Genomic DNA, 13,414 nt, shown 5'->3' on the forward strand with positions numbered 1-13,414 from the left:
GTTTTGTTGGTTGTTTCCTTTGCTGTGCAGAAGCTTTTTATCTTCATAAGGTCCCAGTAATTCACTTTTGCTTTTAATTCCCTTGCCTTTGGGGATGTGTCGAGTAAGAGATTGCTACGGCTGAGGTCAGAGAGGTCTTTTCCTGCTTTCTCCTCTAGGGTTTTGATGGTTTCCTGTCTCACATTCAGGTCCTTGATCCATTTTGAGTTTATTTTTGTGAATGGTGTGAGAAAGTGGTCTAGTTTCAACCTTCTGCATGTTGCTGTCCAGTTCTCCCAGCACCATTTGTTAAAGAGACTGTCTTTTTTCCATTGGATGTTCTTTCCTGCTTTGTCAAAAATGAGTTGGCCATACGTTTGTGGGTCTAGTTCTGGGGTTTCTATTCTATTCCATTGGTCTATGTGTCTGTTTTTGTGCCAATACCATGCTGTCTTGATGATGACAGCTTTGTAGTAGAGGCTAAAGTCTGGGATTGTGATGCCTCCTGCTTTGGTCTTCTTCTTCAAAATTACTTTGGCTATTCGGGGCCTTTTGTGGTTCCATATGAATTTTAGGATTGCTTGTTCTAGTTTCGAGAAGAATGCTGGTGCAATTTTGATTGGGATTGCATTGAATGTGTAGATAGCTTTGGGTAGTATTGACATTTTGACAATATTTATTCTTCCAATCCATGAGCAGGGAAATGTCTTTCCATTTCTTTAAATCTTCTTCAATTACCTTCATAAGCTTTCTATAGTTTTCAGCATACAGATCCTTTACATCTTTGGTTTGGAACAACATTTCAAAGCACTAAGAGAAACAAACCTGGCAAGCTAGTCAGAGAAAAACATTTTAACAACGGATGGTAAAACCAAGCCTTTATCATATGCACTAAAACTGAAAGAATTTATAACTAGCAGACCTGTGCCATAAGAAATGTTTGAGGATGTCTTTCAGACAGAAGGAAAATAATACCAGATGGAAATATGGACCAAAAAAAAAAAAAAAAAAAAGCGGAAAGGGTAAATATGTAAGTGAGTAATTTCTTATTGTTCAAGTTCAAAGTAAAAATAATAACGCCTTGTGGGGCCTATAACAAATGTAGAAGTAAAATATATGTCAACAATACTATAAAGGCCAGGAGAGGGAAATGGAAATAAAATGTTGTAAGATTCTTATACGCTGAGTGGCACATTATCACTTAAAGGTAGACTGAGATATTGTAAAATTGTAAACTATAAGCACGAAAGCAATCACTAAAAAATCAAAGAGAGAGTAAACCAAAATATATGTAGTAATAAGCCAACAAAAGACATAGAATGGAATCATAAAAAATACTCAGTTAATGCAAATGAAGGCAGAAGAGGAAAAATAGAGCAAAGAAGAGAAGAAACAAAGCAAAAACAAATTGCAAGACAGTAGACTAAAATGAAATCATATCAATAATCACATTAAATACAAATGGTTTAAATATCTAAATCAAATAGTGGAGACTGTCAAGTTGAATAAAAAATCAAGACCCAAGTATATGCTGCCTATAAGAAATACACTTGAAGTATAACAGACACAAATCAATGAAAAATAAAGGATGGAAAAAGAGAAACCACACTAATAATAATCTGAATAAAACTGGAGTGGCTATATTAATATCAGACACAGTATATTTTAAAGTATATAATAATATAGCCATGGATAAAGGGAATCACCTCAGGGGCACCTGGCTGGCTCTGTCGGTTAAGCATCCGACTCTTGATTTTAGCTCAGGTCATGATTCTAAGGTCATGGGATCCAGCCCTACATTGGGCTGGATGCTGAGCTTGGAACTTGCTTAACATTCTCTCTCTCCCTCTGCCCCTACCCTGCTCATGCACATGAGCTCTCGCTCTCACTCTCTCTCTCTCCCTCTCTCAAATAAAAAAAAAGAAAATAAAAGAATCAGTTCATAATGACAAAGGGGTTGTTCATCAAGATGACTTGGCAATTTTAATTGTTCATGCACCTAATAACAGAACATCAAAATACATAAAGCAAAAGAGATAGAACTGAAAGGAGAAATAGTTGAAGGATGGTAGAATCATAGTTGAAGATTTCACCACCCCTCTGTCAATAATTGATAGAGCAAGAAGACAGAAAATCATTAAAGATATAAAAGAGTTGGACAATACTCTTAGCTAATGTGATCTAATTGACATTTACAAAACTCTCCATCTAAAAGCAGAAGAACAAGTATTCTTTTCGAGTGCATGTGGAACACCTACCAAGATAGATCATATTCTGGGCCATAAAATAGTCTCAATAAGTTTAGAAGGATTCAGATCAAACAAAGCATACTCTTTGGCCACAATAAAATTAAATTAGAAATCAATAGCAGAAAGATGTATGGGACATTCCCAAGTATTTTGAAACCAAGTAACAATTGTAAATACTGCTTAGGTCAAGAAGAAACTGAAACAAAGTAAAAACTACTTTGAACTGAATGAAAGTGAAAACACAACATATAAAAATGCATGGGGTGCAGCTAAAGCAGTACTTTGAGGGAAATTTACATCATGAAAATTTATAGTATTAGAGAAGAATAGGGGTCTGAAATCAGTGACCTAAGTTTCCACCTAAAAAACTAGGGAAAAAAAGGGAAGATTAAGCCCAAAGAAAGAAAATAATAAAAGAGCAGAAATCAATGAAGTAGAAAACAGAAAAGCAATAGAGAAAATCAGTAAAACCTAAAGCTGGCTCTTGGAAAAGAGGAGTGAATACATTTGCTAAACCTCCAGCAGGCTTTATTAGGGCAAAAAGAAAGAAGACACAAATTATTAATATCAAGATTAAGAACAGATACGCCATTAAAGATCCTACAGATATTAAAAGGACAATGAGGGAATATTATGAACGACTTCATGCCAATAAATTTGACAACCCAGATGAAATGGATGAATTCCTTCGTCGTAAAAGGACTAAATGCCAAAGCTCAATCAAGAAGAACTAAATAACCAAAATAGCCCATCTATTATAAACATTGAATTTGTAGTTGAACGTTTTCCCACAAGGAAAACTTTAGGCCCGATGGCTTTACTCTTAAACTCTACCAAGCATTTAGGGAAGAAATGATACCAATACTATAAAACTCTTTCAGAAAATTAAAGATGAGAGACTACTTCTTAACTCATTCAGTGAGGTGAGCCTTAATATCCCGATACCCAAACCGAATAAAGGCCCTGCAAACTTTCTTCACGTAAGAATCCAAAATATATGGACACGCTCATTCGTCTACCATGACCAAGTGGGCCTTATCCTGGGCATGCAAAGCTTGTTGAACATTTGAAAATCAATGTAACTCCCAATATTGGTAGATGAAAGGAGAAAACCATATTATCATCTCAACAGAAGCAGAGAAAGCGTTTGAGAAAATTCAACATCCATTCCCAATAAAAATAGGAATTAAAGGAACTTCCTCAACCCAATAAAGAATACCTACACGAATCCTATAGTTAATGTCATACTTAATGGTGAAAGACTGAATGTTTTCCCCACATAATTGGGAATGAGGAAAGGGTGTTTGTTCTTACCACTTCTATTTGACAGGGTACTGAGGGCTTAGTCCATACAAACAGGTAAGAAAAGAAATGAAGAGTGTACAGACTGCAGAGGAAGAAACAAATGATCTCTACATATAGAGGATGTTATCACCTAATTACAAAATTCCAAAGACTCTATAAAAAAACTATCAAAACTGACCCGGGACTTTAGGAAATTTGCAAAAATAAATTCAGTGTACAAAAATCAGCCATATTTCTCTATACTAGCAATAAGCAGTTGGGAATTGAAATTAAAAAGGTGCTGTATAGGTAGCTCAGTTGGCTAAGTGTCTGACTCTTGATCTTGGCTCAAGTCAGGGTCTCACAGTTCATGGGATCGAGCCCCTCATAGGGCTCTTCCCTGGCAGGGTGGAGCCTACTTGGAATTCTGTCACTCTCTCTTTCTGTCCCTCCCCCGCTCATTCTCATTATCTCCCTCTCTCTAAGTAAATAAATAAAGTTAAGAAAAAGTTACCATATATAGTAGCATTAAAGACATGAGATATTTAGGTAACAAATAATTGCAAGGTTTATGGGCTGTAAAAGATAAAATAGCAATAGAAGAAATCAAGAAGACTTTAATAAGTGGAGAGATACACCATCTTCATGGATCAGAAGACTCAATGGGGGGGGGGGGCGGGTGCGCCTGGGTGGCTCAGTCAGTCCAGCGACTGACTTTGGCTCAGGTCATGATCTCGCGGTTCATGGGTTTGAGCCCCGCGTCGGGCTCTGTGCTGACAGCTCAGAGCCTGGAGCCCGCTCCGGATTCTGTGTCTCCCCCTCTCTCTGCCCCTCCCCTGCTCATGCTCTGTCTCTCTCTGTCTCAAAAATAAATAAAAACATTAAAAAGAACCCCAAAAAGCAGACTCAATACCGTGAAGATGCAATTTTGTCTAAATTTATCTAAATAGTCAATGCAAAACAGAGGCCAGAAAAAGACTCACGCGTACAAAGCCAACTGATTTTTGATAAAGGCGCAAAAGTAATTCAGTTAAGAAGTGTATTCGACACATGGTGTGCAATGATTGGACATACACATGCAAAAAATGGGCCCCACCCTATACTTCACACTGTGTACGAAAATGAACTCTAGATCGTAGACCTGAAAGTAAAACCCAGAGTTCCAAACTTCTAGCAGAAAATACAGGAGAAAAGCTTTGTGATCTTGGGCTAGGCAAAGATTTCTTGGGTGTGCCTCCAAAAGCACCATCCATAGAAGAAAAAAAAAAAAAATGAACGTTAAATTGGATGTCGTCCAAAGTAAGAACTTCTGCGTTTTGAAAGACATCTAGAAAAAACAGAAAAGAGAAGCCGTGGATTTGGGGGGAATATTTGCAAATCACGTATCCGATAAAGATCCATATCCGGGCTACATACACATCACTCACGAAACAGAAACTCAAACCCCAGCGCAAGCCATCTGATGAAATACAGACAAAAGATCTGAATAGACACCCCACCCAAGGAGATCCACATGACAGGTGCTCGACGTCATTCCTCATGAGGGAAACAAGTCCAAGGGGAATATTGCTACACGTCTACTCGAGTGGCTAAGATTGGGGGAGAAAGGCCTGAAAATACCAAGTGCTGGTGAGGTTGGGGGGTAACTGGCCCCTTTCGTGCAGTGCTGGTGAGGACACAAAACTGCACGGCCGTGTGGAGAGAGGGGCTTGGTGTTTTCTTAGGAGGTTCCCCGCGCACTCTGCTGCCCCACTCCTAGGCATTCACTCCGACAAAATAACAACTCCCTTTCCCACAGAAGCTGTACACGAGTGTTTCTCACGGCGCTACCTGTCATAGCCCCAGCCAGAAAAAATGCACGTCCTCTGCCTGGTGACTGCCTAAAGAAACTGTATTACATCCGCGGAAAAACTCACCAGCCATAAAAAGGAATGCAGTGCGGAAAAACAACACGGGTGGCTCTTGCCTGCGTCATGCCATGTGACAGGGACCGGCCCCTGAGGGCTGCGCACTGTATTGTCCCCTTATGACTTCCTGAAGAAGGTCCAACTCAACAGAAAACAGCTTAGTGGTTTCCGGGGATGGGAAGCTGGAGGACGCTTGACTGCCTAAGGGGCATGGTGGATTCGGGGGAGATAAAGCTGTTTCCTCTCTTGCTTGTGGTGGTGGTTTCACGTCTGTGTGACTTTGTCAAAACTTGCAAAGCGACCCACTGAGGACGGTGAATCTTACTGTGCATGAATTATAGCGCAATAAAAAAGAAAGCAAGATCTCCAAGAACAAAAATGATTTCGCCCCCCTCTCCCATCTCATTTCTTTCTGCTTTACTCCACCCCGGTCACAGTGAGCTCCCGCTGCTCCTTAAACCACCAGGCACGTTTCTACCCCAGGACCTTTACACTGGCCGTCCCTTCAGGCTGGGGAACATCCTTCCTCCAGATAGCTAGCTGCTTGGGTCAGTTTCTCACCTCCCTTGAGTCCCAGCTCAGTTGTTACCTCCTTGATGAACTTATTTAAAATTGCAACGTACCCCTCGCCCTGCCCTCTCTACCCCCTACCCTCTCAACTTTCTTCCACGTCACTTTTAACCTTGTAACATTATATAATTTACTGTATTACACGGGTGGTGTATTGACTGTTTCCCCCACGGGAATGTAGCCACCAGGGCAGGGATCTTTACGTCTTGTCTCCAAGTCTATCCCTTAACGCGTGGGAGCAGGGTCTGGTACCTCAACAGGTTCCCAGTAACATTTGTGGTCAGGCCCATCCCGATTTCTGGAGAAGCCCTGTGACAGCCCCCAGCTCCCCAGGACCCTGGGCCCATTGCCCGGAGCATGCGTCCTTCCTGCCTCCTTCCTCCTCCTCCTCTCTCCTGTCCCCTTCAGAGCAAGGCACAGATGCCCCCCTTCAGCCTTCTTGGCTTGTGGAGAGCATCCTGGGGTGGGGGTGCCTCCCTTACTGCTGACTAGCCCCTGGCCCTTCTCCTTCCCCAGTGTCCCTGGGGACGTGCTGGCCGTTCTTGGGTCCCCAGCACGTCCCAGGGAAGGCTGTCCTTGAAGGTCCACTGAACGAATGAATGAGAGGCTGAGTCCGAGGGTGGGCTGCCAGGAGGGCCTTCCCCACACAGCGGCTTCCTCCTCCTCTCGTCCTCCTGGGGCTGTTCCCGGCAGCCCGGCCTCCTCCAGCCGCCTTCCTAGAGGGCATTCATGGTCACTCCACCCCATAGCCATGCCCCCGCCCCGCCATCTGCCTCTGGGAGCCAGGTGGCCACGCAGGGGACACTCCTGGGGCTGCCAGAGATGTTGCATTTCTGCATGTCGGAGTGTGGGTGACACGGGATGCAGCCAGCCCATCCTCAGGATGAAAGCATTTTCCGAGGTGCCGGGGACAGAGACGGGGTGAGGCCCTCGGCCTGCAGTGGCTGGCCACCTTCATGGTTCCTGAGCCCTCCCCGGGGGCGGCCTCGTTCCTTCAGGGAGGATTTATTACGTGCTTACTGCATACCAGGAGATGCTGCAGGGCCTGGGGGTTGGTCTGAACAGGACACACGGAAACCCCTTCCCTTGGAGAGCTTGTGTCCTGGGGGAGAGGCGACGGGCGGACAGGAAGCCGGGTGCCGTGCCGGCTGGGGACAGGGAGACCGCTGGGGTGCAGGTGTCCGACAGGTGCCTGGTGCAAGGGTGTGGGGTAGCCGAAGGACTGAGTGGTGGATAAGTGAGACATTCTGGGGGGACGGCCACCCGCCCCGCTGCACCTGGTCACCTCACCTCACCTCCGCCCCTCCGCCCCCCCACCCCCATCACGTCCGTGCCGTCCGCCTATGCCAACCCCACGAGGTGCCGAGACACAGAGAGGTTCAGTGACCTGTCCCCGCACACGCAGCCTCTGCAGAACGACACTGGTTCAGACCCAGCCCGAGCCTGAAGCCTGCAGCCTGGGGACCGTGGCCAGCAGAGCTCAGCGCACACTTGAACCTTCCTGGACGACCCCTTCTTCCTACCACCGGCCAGAAAACCAGCCGCTTCCCTGCCACTCCCAGAAAGTGCGGTCTTTCAGACCGAGGCCGGCTGGTGCCACCTCTGGGGGCGCCTCACGAAGGGCTGGAGTCCCCGGCGCCCCTCCGCACCCGGACGGCTCGGTGTCACCCACAAGCACTTGGCCCGTATCTTGCCCTGAAACGGCATCCTCGCCCGGTGACGGCCAAAGTGGAATATATTTTTAAATACAGAAGGCGACAGAAGTGTAGTCAGGCAAACAGCTGCAGAGGGGAGTGTTTTCTCGCCTTAGAAGTGATCCAAGATGCGGCAGAGGAGAAGACAGGCCTGACAACACACACGTGGAAACGACTGCGGGCACACAAAAATAAGTGAGTTCCAAACAAGCACAAAGCTGCTCCTTCTGGAACAGCTCCCCACCACGGGCATCGCACGCAGGACTCCTGCTCGGGAACCCGCCCAGGGATGGTCTGGGCGCCCAGGGCCCCCAAGGCGGGCACCCCGGGGTCTGGGGAGGCCGGGGAGGGAGCCCGCCGGGCCCCGGGCACGGGAGGTGGAGCCGCCCCGGAGCACCCGCCTGGAGGCCGGGAGGAGCCTTCCCTAGGACGCGCCTTGTCTTGGCCGGGACGCTGGCCATTGTACCACCGTCCGCTGTGTGGGTAAGAAGCCGAGGCTCAGGGAAGCAGGCGGACAGTCCGTCGGTCCCTGCGTTCACTCATGCAGTAGGCATGTGTGGACGGGGACAGTGACACGCTTCCAGCCACACCTCTGGTCCCCACAAGCTGTCAACCACCACCCCGCAGGGCGAAGGCAAAGCCAGCACTTGGATCCAATATCCCCCCCCCATCCTCCCCTCAACTAAGTCGGGGCCGGGGGGGGGGGGGGGGGCTCGGTCCCAATCCTACCCTCTCCCCGGCTGCTCCTGGCTGCAGGGACCCCTCTTTTCTTGGCTCAAGGCCTGGGGCTCGGCGCCAGATGCCCCCCAGGGTGCCCCTTGCTGCCCCGCAGGGAGGCACTGTCCCGAAAGATGGAGGGGCCGGGGCACCTGCGGGGAAGCAGGACATAGGGTGTCCCTTCTGGGGACATGTCCCCTCCTGGGGGGACATGTCCCAGACTGGTGCTGCGTTGACCTGGGGTTCTGGGACACGGCTGACGACATCCTATCGGCCGAGGCGTGGCTGCGTGACTGTTCCGAATTCTGCTTGTCCGTGTTGGGGTGTGGTCCGGAGAACCCACAGGCCCCAGCTTCCAGCTCTGTCCTCATGCCCAGTGGGGCAGCCTTATCTCTGGGTACCCCCTCCCCACCCCAGCCAGGCCTGACCTCACCCCTGAGGTCACAATGGCTCTAGCGCTCAAGGCACTTTCCCAGGGCCAGCGCTTGGGCACGGCACGCGCATGTGTGTGCACCTGTGCCCCTGGCGTGGCCCTGGGCTCAGCCCTCCTGTCTCTGGTCCTGAACTGTCCCCTGTAAGATCCACGGACCCCACCCCGGCTGACACCTTGGCTTGTGAGGAACCCTGAGACCGAAGACCCAGCTAATCCTGGATTCCTGACCCGAGACACTGGTGAGATAGTGAATGTGTGTTGTAAGCCCCTGAGTTTTGGGGTCATTAGTTGCACAGCAATAGATAAGTCACCCATGCTCTGCACTGGGGAGACGTGGCAGGATTAGGGTTCTTCATGACCGCCCATCGCACTGGGCCACAGTCCAGTCGCAAGGCTGCAGGGCAAGCGTGGTCCAGAAGGCTGGCCGGGGACACCCAGCATGGCCCCTCGTCACCATATCCGGCTGTTGGAGGCCCTGCGGGTGGGGCTGGTGAGTGGAGGGCTAAGAGCCAGGACGCTGCAGGGGTAAGGGGCTCTTGTGGGCCAGGACCTGCTGCTGGGCCAGCGACCTGCACCCCCATAACCATCTCCCTCAAGGGGTCCTTGAAGCCACACTGTGCACTCAGCCCCTGCGTTCTGGGAGCAGTCTGTCCCCGGGACCAGGGCCCTGCTGGGGAGTCTCAGAGACGACAGCCAGCCAGGGCTCACCCCTGAGGCCACGGGGGCCTCAGCACTGGCCCCTGGGGTTCAAACCCCAGCTCTGGTACTGCCGGCTGGATGACTTCTCTGAGGCCGTGACTGCTTTCAAACAGGGCGACAATGCCCACCCTCCTCCAGCTGGTTCTGACGTTCAGACTGCTTTTCCGTGAGAGGTGCCTGGTGCGGGACAGGTGCCCCCGCGGCACGGAGGCTGGGCTTTGGGGGCGGCATCCCCAGGTCTAACTGGGGTCCTGTGGGCCGGGTGTTTCGGTCCCCACCAGGTGGAGGGAGGAAACTGGCCGGCAGGGGCCAGGTGAGGAGGGAGCGTGCTATGTTTATCGGGGCCTCACCGGGTCCCCGGCACCCTTCTGACTATGTCACCTGGAGCCTTAAACCTTCCCGCAGGCCCAGGAGCTGGGAGCTGGGGTTCCCTCCGAGGCCCAGACAGGAAGCTGCGCCTCGGGTCGCTCTGAAATGGAAAAGGTCGGCACGTATCCGGGTTTACCTGGAGCCCTGAGCTCGAGTTCCTCCCCTCCAGCACCCTGAAGCGGACCGCTGAGAACCAGGCCCGTAAACTCCTTCGTGACCGAGGGGCCCTGCTGAGCCCGATTGTGCGAAGCTGCCAGACTGGGTGTTTGTAAGAGCCCCGTCTGGGAGAATTGTCCTCCACAGGCCCCGGGGCTGTGTCCCGGGCACCTTTGTGGCTGGTGGCCTTGGCCGGGGATGTGCCCCAGCCACCCCCAAAACGGCTTGCATGACTGTTCCTAAATACGCAGCAATTTCGAGAGTTGGTTGTTGAATACAGCCACAGCAGCTCACAATTAAATGCATTTTATGAACAACAGGTAATAAATACCCCAAACTCATCACTTCTTGGTCACTGGACCAGATCTCACTGTGCCCTAGGGGTGATTTACAGCTACGGGTCTAGCTACTGCGAGCCACCAAGCACCTGAGCGACTCCGTGAACACTGCCACCATCAGCCACGGGGTGGGGAGATACTTTCTCCACGGACACCAACGAAGCCACGGGCAGAGCCCTTTAGAGAGCTCCTTTTTAGATATTTGCCAGGCTGATTGGGCAGGATGGCCCGACCAGTCTCCCCTCCACTCGGGAACTTGGAATTGGGGCCGAGAGTGAGACCTCGGGGCTGGGAGTGGGGCCCCCTTAGGGCCGCCCATCCCCCGCTCAGGGGTCCTGGCAGAAGGGAAGGGACAGAGGAGGGTACGAGCCCTGGGGGCTTTGCAGGTTCTGGCCTTGACCTTCCCAAGGCCCCAATGGGCCTTTTGGGTTCCTGCGACACTGTAGACTAAGTTGCCCCCGGCCCACCTGCTGAGGCAGGTTTTCTGCAAACTCGTTTCCGAGGGAGAACTTTCCGGCAAGTCTGGCCCAGGTAAGCTGAAGGAGCTGCTTCAGAGGTCGCGCACTCCTGCCTCTGCAGGGTTTGGGGGAGGCTGGATGTCTGGGGAATTCAAGCGTCACATCAGGGCAGATGGCAGAAGGTGAGCCTCTTTGGCTGGACCTCGGCCCAGGGGACACAGGGAGGGTCACCTGCTGAGATCTGACCCTTGTCCGTCTCCCCTCACCCCTCACCGTGAATAAGGCAAGATGTCAGGGGTCCAGTGCCGCTGGCTGGGCCGGGCCACGTGCCTGTGTCCCCTGGAACCTGCCAGGAATTAGGGAGCAGCGCCGTGGCTGGGTGTGGGCTCCCAGCCTGCTGCCTGCTCTTCATAGCTGGGCGTGCTCACACCCCCGGATTGGGATGAAGCTCAGAGAGGGTGAGAACCTGGCTGGAGGTCACCCAGCAGGCAGTGGTGGAGCCGAGTTCAACCACGGGCCCCGCCCCTCCCACGGAGCTCCAGCTGGGGGTGCGGATGAGGCCTGTGGACAGTACGGAGCAGGCCCCAAGAGGCGCCCGCCTGTGCCTCCCCACGCGGCCGGCAGGTGGCGCTGCGGGCCCAGGCAGGCCTCAGGCAGCGTCCCCGCAGCTCTCCCAGCCCAGAAGGCGTCTGGGGAGGGGACCGTGGCATTCCAGGCGGCTGGGCAACCTACGGGTGCTACCCACCGGGGGCCCGGCAGCTGTGGGAGAGCGCCTGCTCTCTCCCACCCCCACGCCCCTGCACAGGCTCCCTCCAGCTCCACTTCTGCTGGGGCCCACCCGGGGCCAGCAGCCCAGCCCCTGCTCTGCTACCCAGGCCCCTCCTCCCACCTCCTCCCTGCTCCCAGCTGCAGCCAGGTCCGCCTCTGAGGCTTTGTGCAGTGCCCTCCCCTGGCCCCTGGAATGCCCTTGACAAGATTCTCTGCTTGATCAGGCTCCAGAACCTTCTCCCGGGCCCATCTGCGCCCTCCTGCGCCCTCCAGTTTCAGCAGGGAGCCCCCATCCTCCGCTGCCGACATCTGGCCGCCCTCCACATCTGACCGGTTTCCTCATCCTGCCCCCCACCCCCACCTCTCCAGTGGAGGTCTGACCACCTGGCCTGGCTTCAGCAAGAATCCTGGCAGGTGGGTTCAGCCTGAACGCCTCCGCCCCGGACGTCTCCTCCTGTCCATCCGCCGACCCGTAGCCGCTGGTGCCTGGACGTCCCACGGCCCCTGCTTCATTCTGATGGAGACAGTCTTCCCCTCCCACGCGCAACCCCAGCGCCCGGGTCCCTGCACCTGCTGTGATAGTGCTCCCTAGAATAAATCAGGGTCTTCAACAAGTGTCATGAATATTTGTTTTTCTTTAACGCCCAATCCCTCCCCACCACACACCTGCTTTCCTAAAGAAACTCCTTGCGCTCTCCTATTTGCCCTCAGAGACCCCAGCCCAGGTCACCTCCTCTGTGAGGCCACCCCTGCTTTCCCTGGGCTCCCATAGCATTCATCCTCCCTGCTCAGGTTGCTTCAACATCAACTCTTGGAGTGCCAGCTCATGCTGGGCCCCTCTGCGAGGCGGGGGTGTTGACAGAAGGTGCCAGGCAGACAAGTTTCTCTCCAGAGGACCCTCCCCCAGGAGCATAATGGCCCCATCTGAGCCTTGGAACTCCTCCCATGATGTTTAAACCCACGCAGCCCAGCGAGCCCGGCCTCCAATGGCCTCAAGTGCAGGCTGGGACTCCAGGCTTCCCTTCCTCTGGGCCTTGGACCCTGTGCGTCCAATTCTGGCCCCAGCATTTCTTGGATCAGGGAGTTACCCCCTCGCTGAGCCTCCTGTGGGTGCCAGTGAGAGGACCCGCCCAAAGGCCCCTGTGGACCCTGGTCCCTGGGGTCAGTCGGTGCTGCCACCACACCAGGCCCACTCTGCTCTGCCCACACATGCAGCCCTCCGCCTGCTGGGACCCTTCCTGTCCCCCATCACCTGTCACTGCTCCCAACGCCTTTTGCTGATGGCCCTGGACAGGCTCGTGTCTCTCCCCAGCCTCCTAGTCCTGGGGATCCCCCTGTGGGTTCCTAGCCATGGTCTCTCGCTGGACCCTCTGCCCCAGGAGGGTCCCCAGGGACCCTGTGTCCCTGCCGAGCTCCAGCCCGGGATAGGTGCCCATCACATGGGTGAAAGCGCCAAATGTGCTTGGTGGAGGCTGCCCCAGGAGGGGTCCTGCTCCCTGTCTCTGGCGCATGTGACGGAGCCAGCCCAGGGTCCGCAGACACCCTGGGTCCCTGTGGGTGCACGACCCAGGACACCCCCCCCCCCAGTCCTCCAGGGTCCGTTCCTCTTTCCAGACTCCTCTCTGAATCTTCCACAGAAAAAAACAGAGAAGGGTTTTCTCCTCCACTTTCTGAAAATGAGATTTTAAAAATAACTCAGAGGCAGTGGCGGAGACAAGAGGGGATTATGTGGGGGTTCGAGCCACACCGGGCAGGTCAGCAAGGCCTGCTCGCCCCTCCCCCTCGGCTCTCCC

At 52.7% G+C, this 13,414-nt stretch overlaps 1 protein-coding gene and 1 long non-coding RNA gene across 2 annotated transcripts in view; one reads left to right on the forward strand and one right to left on the reverse strand.

The window, feature by feature from the left end:
* LOC121043091 (maestro heat-like repeat family member 5) overlaps nt 1-8,792 on the reverse strand; it is a 61,920-nt gene extending 53,128 nt beyond the window's left edge. Inside the window, 1 exon segment of the mRNA XM_040494623.1 lies at nt 8,638-8,792. Within this exon segment, the coding sequence (XP_040350557.1) occupies nt 8,638-8,771 (134 nt within the window). The 5' untranslated portion in view covers nt 8,772-8,792.
* Nucleotides 8,793-8,869: 77 nt separating this feature from the next.
* On the forward strand, nt 8,870-10,398 carry LOC121043240 (uncharacterized). The gene is made up of 2 exons (XR_005796756.1): nt 8,870-9,072; nt 9,938-10,398. It is a non-coding gene; the product is annotated as an uncharacterized LOC121043240 (long non-coding RNA).
* Nucleotides 10,399-13,414: the final 3,016 nt, after the last annotated feature.

This window comes from Herpailurus yagouaroundi, unplaced genomic scaffold, assembly GCF_014898765.1.
Source record: "Herpailurus yagouaroundi ecotype Mexico unplaced genomic scaffold, PumYag 186, whole genome shotgun sequence".
In the NCBI taxonomy this organism is placed as follows: domain Eukaryota; kingdom Metazoa; phylum Chordata; class Mammalia; order Carnivora; family Felidae; genus Herpailurus; species Herpailurus yagouaroundi.